At 48.8% G+C, this 16,693-nt stretch overlaps 2 protein-coding genes and 1 long non-coding RNA gene across 3 annotated transcripts in view; 1 reads left to right on the forward strand and 2 right to left on the reverse strand.

The window, feature by feature from the left end:
• The first annotated feature begins 41 nt into the window (after positions 1-41).
• On the forward strand, positions 42-4,049 carry HPD (4-hydroxyphenylpyruvate dioxygenase). Its single transcript, XM_061344587.1, has 12 exons — positions 42-171; positions 660-764; positions 945-987; positions 1,070-1,152; positions 1,298-1,387; positions 1,502-1,605; positions 1,749-1,826; positions 1,966-2,128; positions 2,279-2,350; positions 2,787-2,909; positions 3,030-3,146; positions 3,305-4,049. The coding sequence occupies exons 4-12, from the start codon at positions 1,072-1,074 to the stop codon at positions 3,413-3,415; spliced, it is 939 nt and encodes a 312-aa protein (XP_061200571.1). The 5' UTR covers positions 42-171; positions 660-764; positions 945-987; positions 1,070-1,071; the 3' UTR covers positions 3,416-4,049.
• A 1,137-nt stretch (positions 4,050-5,186) lies between these two features.
• On the reverse strand, positions 5,187-8,494 carry LOC133207564 (uncharacterized). Its single transcript, XR_009724076.1, has 2 exons — positions 8,435-8,494; positions 5,187-8,275 (listed from the first exon to the last, which is right to left on the reverse strand). It is a non-coding gene; the product is annotated as an uncharacterized LOC133207564 (long non-coding RNA).
• An 864-nt stretch (positions 8,495-9,358) lies between these two features.
• Positions 9,359-16,693, reverse strand: part of SETD1B (SET domain containing 1B, histone lysine methyltransferase) — a 48,266-nt gene continuing 40,931 nt past the window's right edge. The window contains exons 13-18 of the mRNA XM_061344599.1: positions 14,632-16,188; positions 12,508-12,674; positions 12,083-12,214; positions 11,354-11,473; positions 10,868-11,005; positions 9,359-10,141 (exon numbers count right to left, since the gene is read on the reverse strand). Of these exons, the coding sequence (XP_061200583.1) occupies positions 9,968-10,141; positions 10,868-11,005; positions 11,354-11,473; positions 12,083-12,214; positions 12,508-12,674; positions 14,632-16,188 (2,288 nt within the window). The 3' untranslated portion in view covers positions 9,359-9,967. The remainder of the gene's footprint in view (positions 10,142-10,867; positions 11,006-11,353; positions 11,474-12,082; positions 12,215-12,507; positions 12,675-14,631; positions 16,189-16,693) is intronic.

Consider the following 16,693-nt stretch of genomic DNA (forward strand, 5'->3'; position numbering starts at 1 on the left):
AGATGCATTTGCAGTCACAGCCACTGCTTCTCCCTGGCTCACAGATCAGCAGCGCTGTGGGAAGGGCCGTGGTGACATCTCTCAGCCCTGTTTTCCCTTTCCCTTTAGCCCCTGCGAGGCCGCTTCATCCATTTCCACTCCATCACCTTCTGGGTCGGCAACGCCAAGCAGGTGAGAGGCTGCCTGCGGCTGGGCATGGGGCAGACACTGGTTATTGGCTGCTGGGGGGGGCGTTGCATCCCAAAGCTGTCCCTGTCCCACCGGCACGGCCTCGGGCAGCGGCCTTGAGCCCCCTTGCGCAAGGCAAGGGGCACTGCCGGGGGTGTGCGCAGGGAAACATACTGGGACGTGCACAGGACCATGGCCACCGGGCTGCAGAGCAGTGAGACCTCGTGGCAGCAGCTCTGTCACTCGCTGCCAAAAGCCATCATTGAGTTTAAAACCCTTCTGCTTCAAACCTGAGCTGCTTTTCACCCAACCTCATAGGTGAACAGGACACAGGCAGGAACATTTTGATGTGGTGACAGCTCCTCACCTGCCAATGGCCATGCACACACCATAGCGGCTGTTCCCTGTGGGCTGTTGGTGATGCTCTGGTTTGGGGGGGATCACCAGCACTGATGTGGCTTCACCCGGGGGGGGCTCTCACCTGCCCGCAGGCTGCATCCTATTACTGCAACAAGCTGGGGTTCGAGGAGCTGGCGTACCGGGGGCTGGAGACAGGCAGCAGGGAGGTGGTGTCACACGTCATCAAGCAGGACAAGGTAAGGGGCTGATGCCACTGCCAGGGTGGAAGTGAGGGGAGGTGAGCTGCTGTTGGGCACGTGGGTGCTGCCAAAACCCATCTGCACCATTAAATCCTGCACCTTAGGTGCCTCTGCCCAAGGCTGGGGCTGCAGCCACGCTGCAAAGCCTCCATCGCTCACCTCTCTCTTCCTTGCCAGATCGTGTTTGTTCTCTCATCTGCTCTCAACCCAGGCAATGAGGGTAGGTGTCCTGTGGGGGGGGAATGGCCGTGGTGGGGCAAAGCAGCTCTGCTCATGGCTGTGGCTGCTCTTGCTCCGGGCAGAGATGGGGGAGCACCTGGTGAAGCACGGTGATGGGGTGAAGGACATCGCCTTCGAGGTGGAGGACTGCGACTTCATTGTGCAGGTAAGGCAGCCCCACGGCTCCATCCCACACCCTGAAACAGTGAGGAGAGGTGGGGAAGGGCCTGGGGACGTGCCCCCCCCCCAGCCCATTCGAGCTGCAGCACAAGGAGCCTGTCAGCCCGTTAGAGCCGTCTCCTCCTGCACAGAAAGCCAAGGAGCGCGGTGCCGCGGTGCTGAAGGAGCCCTGGGTGGAGGAGGACAAATTCGGGAAGGTGAAGTTCGCGGTGATCCAGACGGTGAGAGCAGGGAGCTGTGGAGCTGAGCCCCCGCCAGAGCAGGGTCTGGGGAGCAGCCTGGACCCGGGAGGTCCCCAGGCAGCCACAACAGAACCGCTTTCCCCTCTCTCGCAGTACGGGGACACCACCCACACCCTGATAGAAAAGCTCAACTACAAAGGCCTCTTCCTGCCCGGGTACCACCCGCCCCTCTTCAGGGACCCCCTGCTGCCAAAGCTGTGAGTGCTTCCCAGAAGGTTCTGCCTGGCTCTTTGTCACTGTGTGCCCATGGGATGTGCCACCAAGGAGCTGGATGGGACCCCACTGTGCTGTGGTGTGCCACCCAGCCCAGCTGAGGGTCACCCCTGGCTTCCCCCTGCAGACCAAGCGGCAAGCTCAACTTCATTGACCACGTTGTGGGCAACCAGCCCGACCTCCAGATGGTCCCAGTGGCAGACTGGTAAGAGTGGGGTGAGGCAGCAGCACCACTCTGCTGGGCTCATGTTTCTGATAGCAGGGGCTGAGGCTAGTTAAGCCAGAGCTCAATTAGTGAGAGGATGGAGCGAAGGACTTGATGGTGCCCTTTGTGGCCTGGGCAGGTACCAGAAGAACCTGCTCTTCCACCGCTTCTGGTCAGTGGATGACAAGCAGCTGCACACGGAGTTCAGCGCCCTGCGCTCCATCGTGGTCACCAACTACGAAGAGACCATTAAGATGCCCATCAATGAGCCAGCATTTGGCAAGAAGAAATCCCAGATTCAGGTGAGTGGACACTGGTGACTGATCTCACCAACAGTGTCTTCATTTCATGGTGTCCTGAGCTGATTTTGCTGTCATGACTTCAGCCCACACTCAGTCTTCTGCATGCTGTAGCTGTGCTGTCACTAACATGGTGGTATTTTCTCCCTGTAGGAATACATTGACTATTACGGAGGGGCTGGAGTGCAGCACATCGCGCTGAACACCTCCGACATCATCTCAGCAGTGAGTGCAGCCCCTGTCCTGTCCTGCTGGACACAGACCTTGTCACAGGGCTGCTGGGCTGAGCCACCACAGCACATCACCCACCTCTGCCTGGGGCAGATGCTGCTTAGGATTCAGCCCCGCTGCTGCTGAGCGCTTGGTTTTGGGCTCCTCTCCAGACCAAAGAGCCTCCAGAGGTTCTGGTGGGTCAGGGTGGGATGAAGCATCCTTGCACAGTGGCAAACTCTGCATTGCCTGGAGAGGGCATCTTGGGTCCTCCTGTTCCTGGTGCCCGAAGTGAGATGGTAGGACAGGTCCCCACACAAGGTTGGCCAAACCCATGGGAAAGTGTCACTGCCTCCTGACACTGCCTGTCCCAGGCAATGCTCTTGACACAAACCTCTGCCACAAACCAGCCCCATGCCTGACCAACCCCAGGGTCTCCCCTGCCTTGCAGATCACCAACTTGAAGCAGCGGGGTGTGCAGTTCATGGATGTCCCATCCAGCTACTACCGGATGCTGCGGGAGAGGCTGAAAACTGCCAAAATCAAAGTGAAGGAGAACATCGACAAGCTGGCGGTGAGTGAAACTGGCCTGAGAGGGAAAAGGTTTGCCTGGGGCTAGGCCAGCTCCATGGAGCGTTTTGCAGGGATGAGGGTGACACAGAGGGATCCCCTTGCTCCTGTTTCTTTCCTCCAGGAACTGAAAATCCTGGTGGATTTTGATGAGAAAGGCTACTTGCTCCAGATCTTCACCAAACCGGTTCAAGACAGACCCACCGTCTTCCTGGAGGTCATCCAGCGGCACAACCACCAGGTTGGTGAGGATTTCACATGGATCTTGGCTTTAAGACCTCAGGGCCATCACATACCATCACCCAGGCAGCTCTTGGTGCTGCTATTTGCTGGCCACCTTGGAGATGAAGGACCTGCTGCCCATCCCCGTTGTCTCTCATGTTGCTGTCATCTCCACAGGGCTTCGGTGCCGGGAACTTCAAGTCTCTGTTTGAAGCCATTGAAATGGATCAGGATGCAAGAGGAAACCTGACTGTGCTGGAGCCCAACGGGGAGACCAGGCGCATCTAAGAGGGGGCAGAAAACAGCCTCAGCCCTCATGGGCTGAGTCACAAATGAACTGGGGAACAGCCCCTGTTTTGGTAAATACCCAGTTCCAAGTGCCATGAACCCAGGAAGCTGCTGCCAAGTTGGAAGTGCAGAAAGACTCAACACCTACCCCAGCCCAGCTGAAGACCTGCAGCTACGGAGGAAGAGACAAGAAACAACTGGGAGTGTTTAAATTTAGTGTAGCCAAGGTTTTCTGTTAGGTTTAGGACCACGGGAAGCTGGGAGAGGAAAGCTCGGAGGTCTTGGCCTCTGTGCATCCCATTTTGTGAGGTTTTAATTGCTTTTAGACTTGAATTAGCTGAGATTAAACACATGGGTTTAGGATAGCTACAACATTCTGGAACGAGACTTTATCTGATTTACCTATTTCAGCCTTCACAAGGAAACAGTCTTGCTCTAATACCTGTAAATTCCTGCGTTAATGAAGGGTTGGGTTTTCTCCTGTGTTCCAAGAAGGAATTGCTGGCATCGGCATGGATTCCTTGGCTCAGATCCTGGTTGCACGTGCAAAGCTTCCTCTGCGCATCGCTCTGGTGTCACTGTCCTTTGAAAGGGGACCTTCCCCAGTCACATGATTAAACCCTTTTCTGTCACAGCTTGAGTTCCTCATACCTCACACGTGTCAGGCTGGAGCCTCTACCCCATGTTCATGTGGCTGCAGGTCAAGTGCTCCCTGAGGACCCCACAGACCTCAGCCCACAACAGCTGAAGAACTTTTCAGGGTCTCCTAATGTGCACGTCTCCCTTCACAGCCTCCCTGTACCCGTTACCCAGTATCGGAGCTGCTCAAACCTTGAGTAGCCAAAGGCCCTGCCAAGCCCTTGGCTCAGGACAAGGCTCCTTAGACCAGCTCCATCCAGCCACCCTCCAGGCTGAGCCCTGCTGTCTCCTGCCCCACACAGGTTGTCCTGCATCCGCATCCCTTCCAACACAGTAGCCAGTGACAGAAACCAAGAACCAAGCTGGGAAGTCACCTACAGCCCAAGTTCTCTCCTGTCTCTTTCACTCCCTCCTCCATCAGCCATAGCATCTGCTCTGGGTGTCTTCTAAAGCTCAGCGAAGCCACTTTGGCCACCGCCATGTTCACAGCAGCACCTCCCAGTGAGGGAGGAGGTCACATGGCAGCTCTAGGCTGTGCTTTCATCCACATCAGACCCCAGTGGTTCCCCCTCCTGCAAACCGCAGGTAACAGGATTCACTTTAGGTGTGAATAAACTGATTTAAACCAAAGAAACCAAAGGGCCTCTGACCCAAACCAGCTACACCAACACCTGCTTGGTAGGTTAAGAGCTTTCTCCTCCATAAAGTTAAAACAGGGATTAAGAAAAGGTGAACTCAGAGAAATCCAGGGCAGAGGCTGCAGGAGCAGAGATCCCTCACAGGCCTGGGCTGCACCACTGAGGGCCGATGGGACAGGGACACCCAGCACAGGGGCAGGGGCTTCAGCTCTTGAGGGTTTAAGAATGTTTAATACTAAGACAATTTTAAGTTTATAAACTTAAATCACTCACATATTTCTTTCATGCAGTAGAATGTTGCTCAAAGTAATCTGTCATTTCCTGCTCACCAGAATTGATACCTTCAGTTAACTTTGCTGATACTCAGCTCTTTGGACTGCTCTCTTTCTGGATTTGGTTCCTTTTGCTCACCCGGTTGCAGCATGGGTCTGAGAGCAAAGAGAAGCCCTGGCTGTACATTAAGCACAACATAATTTTTCTGTAAGAAAAGTCAGTATATTTATGGTTTCCTTTATAAAAGTTACTATAATACAATGGTACATAGTATTCAATTCACAAAAATATGAACAAATATATACAGCATGACACATCCACAACAAAAACACTTTCTTCAAAACAAGATACATACTGGTGACAGATTCTATATGCACAAAACATTCCTAAATTTATAAACTGGCTTAACGAAAGAAAAAGCAGAAATCCTAAATCTTCAAAGCAGAGTTGGGGTTTCTTTTCTTTTTGTGTTTTAAAGGAACTTAAAAAGAACAAAAAGGATTTGATTTCCATTTATTGCAAACCATTTGACTTACCTCCTTTTAAAGGAGGGCCCTTATTTTCACACTGTGAATTGAACCAACCGGACAACTGCAACGATTGGGAGCGGGGGTTGTTCTTTTCCACTTCGCTCTTACAACTGCCCATTGGGTTTAGAGTGCCCGTTCCGCTGGGTTTCGTTTCGCTTGGACAAATACTACAGTGGCAATTAAGGAGGAAACTCAGGAAAACAAAACACAAATATTAACTTGAAAACAATCCAGTTGCAAACTCGCTTAAATACGCTTTAGGTTGTCTATTAGACTGTACACATTTCCTCGCTTGAAATAAATAGATTTTGCACATTAGGTTTCAGACGGAGGGGAGGGCAAAGAAGAAGCCTTGACTTGGCAATTTTTTTTGTCTTCAGTTTCTTAATGCTTCGAATTCCATCTATTTATTTGACAAAAAAACCCCGTATTTATACAGAATTTACATTATACAAAGCTTGACACAAGCTGTAAATGCCACCAGCTCCTTTGCTATACTGAAGTCCTTCCTCCTCCCCGTCTCCTCGGCATGATTTAGAGCTGGGATCTGTTTAAAAAGAACTCCAAATTACAATAGTCACTTTTAATAAATTATTTACATGCTCTTGAAGTACAAAGAAATCAGCAAAAAAATTTTCAACATGTTTCTACAAGAAACAGTGTCTGAAGAGAAGATTCTTGACTTTGCCTATGTACAGAAGATGCTTTTTTTTCTTTTTGATACTTCAAAATCCTTTTTTTCCTTAAATTTTTATTTTATACAGAAATGCACTGAAATGATCCCTGAAAAAGGTCAAAAAAACCGGAACTGAAAGTACTGTTTGTTGGAGTTTAAAAATGGTTTTGTTTTTCCTTGTAGAAATAAGCTGCTCTATACAATATAAATATCTGCAAGGTGAGCCCCTTCCCCTGCTGGCCCCCCCAACAGTCACAGGCCACTTCTTGGGACCAACCTGGAATTGCAAACGGGGGGGAGAACCAAATGGATAAACAAAGGTGTTGGGCAACAGCAGGCAGGACCTGCAAGCACAGAGCTCACTTCCTAGGAACTCCAACCGTGGAGGCATCTGCACCCTGAACCCCAGCCAGCTTTACGCTGGGAAACTAAAGGTTTAAGCTCTCATTCCAAAGCTTTTGCACTGTTCTCTTGGGTCATTTCACCTGGGGAGACAGAAATCTGCAGGGAGCATAAGGTATCTTTTTGGCCTTAGGTTTCAATTTAGGTGAAAATAAAATGGGGACAGGCTTTCCAGCAACCAAAACAACTTCAGTAAATCTCTCTGTAAAGCAGCACATGCTGGTGAGGTTTCTTTTTAGTCCTTGCCACTATTTCCATGGGGTGCCTGTGCTGACTAGGGAGACAAACACTGCGTCTGATCCAGGCTGGGGTGTGAATCGCACACCTACTGCCTTTCCCTCATCTCACCCCTTTCTAAGTACAAGCCAAAGGGCCCAGGAGGGATTAGGGAGGTAACTCTATGGGGCTGCCTTCCAAAACCACGTCCGTGGCTGCAGGGCTCCCCTGTCCTGATGAGACCCCACCAGCGTGCCGGGACAGGGCAGCCATAGGCAACTGCAAAAGCTCATGGAAATCACTCAACCACACATAGAATCCTCACTGTAAGATAATGTGGTTTGGGAATGGGGCAGTTTTGGCGTCTGAGACAAGAGCTGCACAGGTAGGACTCTGCAAGCCAAGATTTATGGGGGAGAAAAGCCTCAGGTTTGTCTTTGAGACCAAACTAACGTGATTTTTCAGAAGTCCAACAGCTCTGCTTCCTACTGGGAAACTACTGGGAGCTCGGCTCTTCCAAAAGCTCACGTTGTTTGTCTGGGATCCTAAAACCAGATGGGTTACAGGCAATTTTAGAAGTACCCAAGTGATTTAGGTACCCAAATCCCTTTGGCACCCTAAAAATGCAGTGAAGAACCCCAACCTGCAGGCCTTGTTTCAGAAGACCGTGACCTGCCTCCTTCCCACCTCTCCGCAACAAAGACTAAGGCAAACCACAGGGGCTAATCCCATCCAGAGCACACTGATATGCTGGGAAATGCAACACTGTCAATGGGTACTATGGGGCTGAGCCATTTGGGGTGTCTTTGTCCCCACAAAACCACCGTTAATGCACTGGTCTGAGGGACCAGAAAGGAAGAAGGCCAAGGACATCGGCAGAACTGCCACACACAGGGGCTTCAGTTCTGAGAAAGAGGAAACTTCTGTGCATTTCCAAAGCTTTGAAAGTAAAAGGCCAAGCTGCAGAGCTGCCAGCTGGAGCATCAACACAAGATGAACCTGACTTAACCAAAGAATACAACAAAACCGAGCAGCAGGTTTAGCTCCCAAATGCTCCTGCCGTCGCTGCAGTTACAACCAATGTTCAGTGACAGAAACTAGTTGTGCTTCTCATCGTTTCAGGTTCTGGGTCACTGTTACCCAACTGTTGGAGAGGTTTATAAAGTTGGGGCTGGGGGGGGAAACAACAAAAAAACCAAAACCAAGAGATGAGACACTATGGGCTCTCCAATCTCAACAACCACCTCCTCACCTCAGACAGAAATACAGGCAGTATTAAGGCAGCTCCTAGCAGTCTGTGTGCTCCTATTCTTTCTGGCTTTTTGTCTGAAGAAGTACAGTGTGGGCCTGGTAGCTCCATGTAACAGCTGGAAAACCTCCCAGGAAACGCTTCTGCAAGGTGGTAACCTCTGATTGTGAAGCTGTGGTGACAGAGCAATTATCCCTGATTTTGAAAGGCTACAAGAACACAGCTGTGCAATTTGTTCTGTTGGGGAGATGTTTCATTACACAGATCATCTTCCCATTTCATAATGACATTGCAACCTCCCCTTAGAAGCCAATTGGAAAGGGTTTAGGTACAACTAATCTCTACTTTTAAAGCAGGAGAAGTTCAATGCAAGTTGAAAAATGATCTTGTCTATACCTGAATGGTCATTTAACATTTCCAGATCACATCCAAAAAAGTATTTCTTTGGTGCTTTGCTCAAAGAGCTGCAGCCTTCACCTCAGCACATCTACAAGGACAAAATATATCAAAACATCGTTTCAAAACATGCCTTCCCAATTTAAAGCAGCATTCATTTTCATGCTGTAGATGGGGGAGGACAGGATTGCTCCCAGGGACACTTTTACTGTGGTCTTATTGGAGAGACAGGACCACCCCAAGCCAAGTTACTGAGTAACAGAGGGAGGAGAGCAACGCTGTGCAGCTTGTTCCTATCACAGGAGGCATTTCCCATATTCAAGGACAGAGCAAATACTCCACGTACAAGCTGAAAGGGCAGGGAAATGCAGACAAAAATGAGAGAAAATTAATACAAGACACACATCAGCCTGTTTCCCATCTAAAGGAATGAAATCCTATCAAAAACGTGGGCCATAGTATATGCTTCCAAGGAGGTTAAGAGCCCTACAGTGCAAACATGGGCTGAATTGTCCACTTAATCTCAGCTTCAGCCTTTTTTGCATGCAAGACAAAGCGGTCTCCAAGAACCAGGCATCCCCAAAGGCCACACACCATGCCACAATGCTACAGCGACACAACTGACTCGACTCCTTACTAGTCATTGTGGTATCCAAGTATTTTTTCCACGTACAGGTGCAGAGGTTTTGATCCCCCAATATACCAGCACGGTATATGAAAATTAGAGACAAGCCCAAGGCGTTGAGGTCTGCGGCTGACCTGGCTCTTTCCCAGGTGTCTGGCTTACGGGGACTTGTTCAGGCTCATCCCTAACGACAAGGCAGGACAGTTCACCTGGAGTCTGGCTGCAGACACATCTCCGTACATACACACACCTGATCACACACACACGCAGCCCCATTCACACCCCCTCAAGCCTCTGGCTTGCTCTGTAACATCAACCTTACATTTATTTACAGCTTACTCTGAGAAATCTGTGCAATTTCAGCCAATCAAGCTCCCAACAAACCCTATATGGCATTTTCAGTCTCTGCTTCACATTTAAACGTTGAATGTCTTTTTCAACCAACAGAACTGATGAGAAAAAGGTAGCAGCATTGATGAAAAGATGAAGGTTTAGAACAACAATTGAAAAAAAAGAACAAGGTACCATTATTCCATTCTGGAGCATTACTGTAGGGACTGAACAGAGAAGCTAGTGTTTGGATAGACCATGCCACAAAATGGTTATCACCTTTTTGTGTGCGCGTAGGATCTGAAAAGGAAAGAGCACCTGAAACATGAACAGTCCTCGTAAGCGTGTGCGCTTTTGCTGTCATTCATGATCCTGGCAGAAGTGCGAAACTTGGGGTTTTTCTTCTCTTTTTTTTCCTCTCTTTTTTTATTTTTTTTTTCCTTTTTAATTTTTTGTTCCTTTTTTTTACTGTTTTTTTTTGTTTTGTTTTTCCTTTTTTATTTGGCAAAGTGCAACCACACCTGGTTACCACAGTTCTGACATGGCCGAAGGTGCAAGTGTGATGAGAAACCTTGAGTTCAGTTCAGGGTTCCCCTGCAGTTCTCAGAGCCACAGAGACATGGGATTTTTACATCCTCAATTGGAAACTTGTAGTCATAGGTAATTTCCTCATTCACATTGATGTGCTGTTTGGAGTAGATGACAATCTTCTTTTGAGACTCCACCGTGATCACTTTAGCATAGCAATTTGGCTGCAAGGGTGACAGAACAGGTAATGATTTAGGTTCCTGATGGCCGTAGCTTCCCAGCCTCCACAATTATTCCAAGCTAAAATAAAACAGGGCAGTCCTTTCCTTATATAGCCTCAGTCATGTTTGCAGAGTGCAGACCCAGGGAAAGCTGAGAGAGGAAGGCATGAAGCCAGAAAATAGACCTCCCCCAAAATGCCATATTCTGGTCATCTGTGGTGCAGAAGAGCCTGGATGATGTTCCACCAAGTTTGTCACAGGCTAAGAGCAGCTCAACTAATGCTTAATCATTTGCTCAGGCCACCAAGCCTTTGAGTGCAGGCTGCAACACAGAGCAGACAAGAAAGCAGCTTCTCTAACTGCCAGTGCAGAAAACATTTTTCCAGTCTGGACACTAGAAGGAGACTGCTCCCTCTGAATAACAATGCTAAAATTCAGTTTAAAGAAGTATTTGTTAGAGAGGTTTGAACAGTGTCCATCAGGGTCCCCCAGCACAGTCAGGAGGATCCTGAGTGCTCTTTGTCTTGCTGCATGTTTTATTTCTTGTGTCTCATAAATCTCTTTACGCTGATTTAAACTCTGCTTTGATTTGCTGCAGCTCACTGACATTTAATCACAACCCTGTGACCCCCTGCTACTTCTGAACACAGTCCCAGTCAAAGTCAGCAAGGACTCAATGGGTTTCTCAGGATGGCAGAGCACAGTTCTATGCAAACCCCTGGTACTTACATTGCAGCTGTGATTAATGAACCTGGCGAAGTTTCCACACTTCGTGGCATCGATGATGGTGTCATGATCCACTCGGAACATGTAACTGCTCCCGATGCCTTCATCCTCATATCGCTTTTCACGCATGTCAGCAATGACCTAAAGAAAACCCCATGGGTCAGGACACGTTGCAGAAGCAATCCATGAACAGAGACCTATACAACGCTGTGCTTGTGTCACTCAACAGATATACGACCCCAAATGCCTCAAGAGAACACAAACCTAACTGAAAACAGAAGCTAAGGATGGGTTTAGCTCCTCAGGATTTGAGTGCTTAGTTTTTATGGGTTGCTGAAAATCCCACATTTGTACCTCCAAGCCAAATGCCAACCTCTGCCTACATGATGTAGCTAGCGCCTTAGAGCAGGGACTCCAACCCCTGTGTCATACTCGAGCACTTCTCTCAAGGCTGGTTTTTGCTCAGGTTTCACCCACAGTCCAGCTTACCTGCCTGATGTTCTGCCCCACGTATTCAATCACCATCTCATCAGCTGCAATGGGCTCCATAGCAAAAAGGCCCCAGTCATGGATGTGGCTCTTACAGAATTTTAGCTTTTTCTTCCGGAACTGCATGAAGAAAACACCCCAAAACCCAAACCCCGAGTTAGGCACAGCACAAAAAGGGAAAGACTGTCCCAAGGTCCAGCATCTGCAGCACAAGGAGCACTGGGATACGTCAACCTGATTTTAGTTTCCTTCTATCTCGTGGTGACAAGGCAGGACAGATGTCATGGGAGGGCCCACGAAGTTGCACTGCTTGAGGTTTTTTTACCACCAACCACACTATGGGGAGATCAGATCCTCTGAGGCCATCGGTCTCAGTTCTGCATAACCCTGATGGCTCAAGCTCTGTAATCATCATATACTCATTTATAGCCATAATCTCTGCTTCTCATAAGTAAGCATACTGTACTGTCATGTTTTCCCTGTAACTGCCCTGTCCCTATTTCTTTAGGTGAATTATTTGTGTTGCACATTATATTAGGTTGTATTGTTGTATCAAGTCGTATTACATCAAATACAGATACACCAGTCAATCCTCCGTCACACAGAGCAGTGCCCAATGCTGAGATGGGCATCACTGAGGTGAGACAACCTGACAGGAGGTCCTGTGCCCTGGCCTCAGCCTGCTCCCAACCAGACCCTGCCCAAAGCAGCAATCCATGAGTGACCTACCTTGAGCTGGTTGAACTTGAGCAGGTCACTGTCACAGCTACCAGTGAAGGAGGAGAGGAGCCTGCGCTGCTCTGACCGCCTCTCGGAGCCAGCCCGCGTAGAAGCATGAGGTTGAGCAGGGATGCTCATACCCTGAGAGGACAAATGGGTGATCAAAGCTGCTCCACAGACCCAACACCCTGCAGCCTCCCTGTGAGCAATCCTTTGTGCTACAACACACTACTGCAGAATGTGTGGCCTCCTAAAACATCCCACATCAAACACTAACACCTCCCCAGCAGCTCCTGGATGACCGACTTGACACAGGCGTAGCAACAGCTTCGCCCCCCTCCTTGCCAAAAGGCAGGAAGCATCCACTGTGAGTGACACCGTATAAAACCAAATCCCATTTGCACGTTGGCAGTCAGCACAGGACATGTTCTCACCTGTGTGTCAGCTGGAGGCTCCTCTGCAAAAGCTCGGCTATTGTTGAGGTATTTGAGTTTGTCCTTCTTATCAATTTTGTAATAGCCTTCACTCCGCGCACAGCCCGTGACATGCTCCCGCATCCCATCATCCCGCTTCTTTTTCTTGGGGGTAGAAAAGCTAGTAGGTGGGAAGAAGTTAAGGAGAAACACAGCCAGCAGTGGACATCAGGCAAAACTTGCTACAGGTACATGGAGCTAACGCCGGGAGCCTGGGAAACTAGGAAGGTTTGGGAAGGGTTGCAAAAGAACCCCAATCCTATTGAAAAGTCACAATCATCACTGAAGCCTACATGCCCACAGGCTAACCAAGAACGGTCTTTCCTTCTTAGCTGTGTGATTTGGGAAACTAAAGTAAAGAGATAATGAAAATTTAAACTCTAAAAGGTTAAGCTGTCAAGAGAAACCTGTTTGAGAAAGGATTTCCCCACAGCACCCGTTATGTACACAGACAGCAGCTGCCCAGCCATCTGGATGTACCGTCTTCTCTGTTCTGAGTGACATGCTTTTGTTCTACCTCCAGAAACTCCCTGCAGCCACCCCAAGCCCTGAAGACACTTCACTGATCTCACAGCAGCAATCTCCCCCACTAAGACCAGATGCTCCTCAACCCAAAGGACAGGCAGAGAGATGCTGCTCTCACCGGCCTTACTACATCAGCTCCTTCAGACCAGTTGGGAAGGGTAAGCCCCTGAGCAGATGCTTCAAACCCCACTGACCTGATCAGTAAAGGAAACCTGCAGCTGGCCTGGCAAAGAGCCACTGCACTGAGCAGGCAGAAGGTCTTTGGCTTCTGGAAGGACAGTGTCAGCTAACCCCAAAACACAGCCATGAACCCTACCACAAGTGAGTTCTACATAAAAAATACTCCCTGTGAGTCGTAACCTACCCTGAACACCAGAAGATTGGAGCTGGGGCAGACACAGACTGAGAATTACCAGGGATGACATTTTTCATCATCCTTTAAAAGTATTTCCTTTAAACAATTACATAAATCTGTTTCAAAGCTATTGCATTGGTAGAAAGAAAACTGTAAATTTAATCTTTCATGTTGCCCTTTTGAGAGGTTTTTTAGTGCTAGCATCATATCACTGACTGAGTGGTTTGGGCTTTTCATAGAATCACAGTCAGGTAGTCTGGAAAAGACCTTTAAGATCAAGTCTTGTGCCTTGCAGGAGGTAAGGGATGAGATATTTTAACTCCACACAATCTCCAGCAACACACAAGGTGGTGCATTTGTCTTCTTTAACATATAAACCTGTATATCCTTCCTAAAAACATTACTGCATTCCTAGATCATAAACATTACTAGTCCCTAGAGTATACAAACGTTACTAGGTTCCTAGATTACAGGAACAGCCTTTTAGGCACTGGACATCTCTACTGGTGGCTGTACACATGCAGAACCTTGTTCTGAGACAGCTTTTGTGTCCCAAAAATGCTCCCAAAGATTCAAAGCTACAGCCTATGCTGTTGATTACCAGCTGATGGGCAGGGAGGGAGCGGATGGGGCCAGATCCTGCCTCATTAACACCAAGCAGGGCCCCACATACTTGCTGCAGCAGCCCCAGTACATTCCCCACTTAGCCCAGGGCTGTGTCTGTCCCTGATGTGCTGCTGAGAAACCAGTGCTCTTATTAGTATTTCAAACTCAAAGAGTTAAAGCTGCTAGTACCACAGCTCATCGTTTTGGGCACAGATGGCAAGATTATTTTTACAGCAAGTTTTAGCCCCAGGTTAAAGCCCTGTATGTGCACACTCGAAATTCCACAGGCAAGCTGAAAAAGTCTGGTTTAAATGCAGACAGAAGCTTCCCAAACTAGCAAGGAAGCCTCCCCAGAAGAGGGGCATACAGATTTTCCCTGCAGTCTTAGACTGAAATGCAGCAGGAACAGCCATTTCTGCAGTATTTTTGTATTGCAGCTTCAGGGAATAAAGCAGTCTAGAATTCCCTGCTGATGCAAGCAATTCCTATTTGAGTAAGCAAATGCTCTCTTCCACCAAACTTAAGTTTTTTGCATTGTAAGACCCTCTAGTGCATGTTACATGTGCTGTGTAATGCAGAGCACCAGTGAGAAAGGATATAGGGATGGAATACCCACAGGGTGTCATTGAGCCAGTCCATACCATTGTCCTGCTGTAACAAGCGGTCATATGTGATACACATGAATTTGATATCTTCCTCATCTATGCCTCCGTTCCAAATATCATACAAAATGGTCATCTCCTCAAACTCGGAGCGTGGCCTGAACTGAGGCCGGGGTGGGGAATACTCAGGGGAAGGAATCGCTGGGAGGTGCTCAGGTGACTTCTTCTGCCTTCGCCACTGCCGTTTAGGTTTTGCATGAGCTTCTTCCTCCTTGAAGTCTTCATTCCACTGGTTCTCCAGTTCCTTAAATGGCAGTTTCTCTGCAACTGTCTCAGCTGCAATTTTCTCATGGAAACCGTCATTCCTGAAGTCCAGGGTGACGGCTTCAGGGTCTTTTAGTCCATAGAAAGCATCAGGATGTCCACTCAGCAGCTCTTTGCCCACAGCACTTTCCACCAAGGCCACTGGCATAGGAGGAGGTTCTATGGTTTTGCCCGAGTACATATCCAATGAGAGGACAGAAGGTGGTGACCGTTTTGGTCGGCCTGGCCTCCTTTTGGGAAGGACAGAAGGAGGTGGTGGGGGAGGAAGAACAGAAGCACCAGGGGGTACTTCTGACGAGAGCAAAACAGATTTCACTTCTGCCTTGCATTCCTCAATGGGCATTCTTCCATCTCCATGCATGCATGGCAGGACTGCTACAGGTATTGGCTCATCAGGTGGCAAACCTATGTCCATGTGGAAATCTGCTTGTGGGGGGCTGGCGAAGGGGATCGGGGAAGGAACACTGTTCATGCTGATCGTAAGGGAAGCACCAAGAGGCTCTTTAAAGGGTTTCTCATCGACGTCATCCTCTGACTGTTTCTTGCCAGACAGAAAGCAAGAAATGGTAGCACCAGCCTCTGGGAAAGTAGGCGTGAAACTGAAATCTCTCCCAGGAGTCCGAGGAATGCCACTGTTGATGCCAGGTGATTGGGATGGGTAGGAAAAGGGGCTCCCTGGGACTTGAGGGGAACTGAGGGTCAAACTGCTTCCTGTAAGGGGAGCATCGCTGCCTGGTGTGGCTGGAACAGTGTCCGTGCTCTGCGACTTTGCAAAGGGGTGTGAAGACTTGACCAAAATGTCCCGCCCAGGAGTCCTTGGAATCTCCTCTTCTATGGACGTTTTGGTCACCAGTAAGTGTTCAGGGAACTTTTCTGGAGGGACTAAAGGTTCTTCCTTACCAGGAGTGGATGGTAAGGGAAGCATGGAGGATGGCACTTTGTGGGCTGGAAGCAAAAGAGCATCAGTCTCTGAATGGACCATCACCTCCAGTCCAGGCGTGCGAGGCAGCCGGTCGTCTTCCTCGGCTGCAGAGGGCAGTTTTGTTTTAACCTGAGCTTCTAAGCTGCTGTCCTCAGACTTGCTAAAGAAGCTGCTTTTATTGGGCAGAGGCTCTCCAAAGACTCCCACTGGGGCTGAGAGACAGAGCACCGCCTCCTCATCTTGAGAGTCAGGCTTTGGACCTTCCTGTACCTCTGGCTCCAGCATGGTAGCGGGTTCGGACTCTTCCTCTAAAAGGGGGAAAAGAGAATTAGGAACTTTGTTTCTATTCAGTTTCTCACCACTTGCCAGTAAAGGCATGTTTAAGATGCCACAATTACAGAAAGCTCAATTCCGCTGGGAGGCTTTAAAAACTCCCACTGCTTTACCTTTTGGAGGCACAGAGTGTGGAGTAATTAGACGCTACCACAGTCATTCCTAATGGACCATAAAAAAACCACACTATTAATTTGAGGATTAACTACAACACAGGCCAGAACGAAGGTTTTCTGCTTTCAAAACCCCTGCCCACCTTTTGTACAGACATAAAAAGATTTAGTGGATTGTGGGGTGAGGACTTTGGAGAAGAGCTGTCAGAGCCCCAAGCTATCAGCTTTTCTAATATGGGAAAGAAAACTAATTGCAAGGCCATGAAGAACCCTGAGCTCTCCAAGGAGGGAGCAGTGAAGGGAGGAGCATAACACTCTTGAACAACACATGAAGGGAATGGAAAGCCCTTGTAATGAATGAGGAGAC

Source organism: Neopsephotus bourkii, unplaced genomic scaffold, assembly GCF_033783945.1.
Source record: "Neopsephotus bourkii isolate Nb327-2 ecotype Australia unplaced genomic scaffold, CSIRO-AGI_Nbou_v1 NB_230, whole genome shotgun sequence".
Taxonomy (NCBI): Eukaryota; Metazoa; Chordata; class Aves; order Psittaciformes; family Psittacidae; genus Neopsephotus; species Neopsephotus bourkii.

Bases quoted from the DNA above. Each gene is read 5' to 3' on its own strand.
- HPD (XM_061344587.1), top strand. From the start codon at position 1,072: ATGGGGGAGCACCTGGTGAAGCACGGTGATGGGGTGAAGGACATCGCC. The intron at 1,153-1,297 runs GTAAGGCAGCCC...CCTCCTGCACAG, and splicing joins ACTGCGACTTCATTGTGCAG to AAAGCCAAGGAGCGCGGTGC. The intron at 2,351-2,786 runs GTGAGTGCAGCC...CCTGCCTTGCAG, and splicing joins CCTCCGACATCATCTCAGCA to ATCACCAACTTGAAGCAGCG.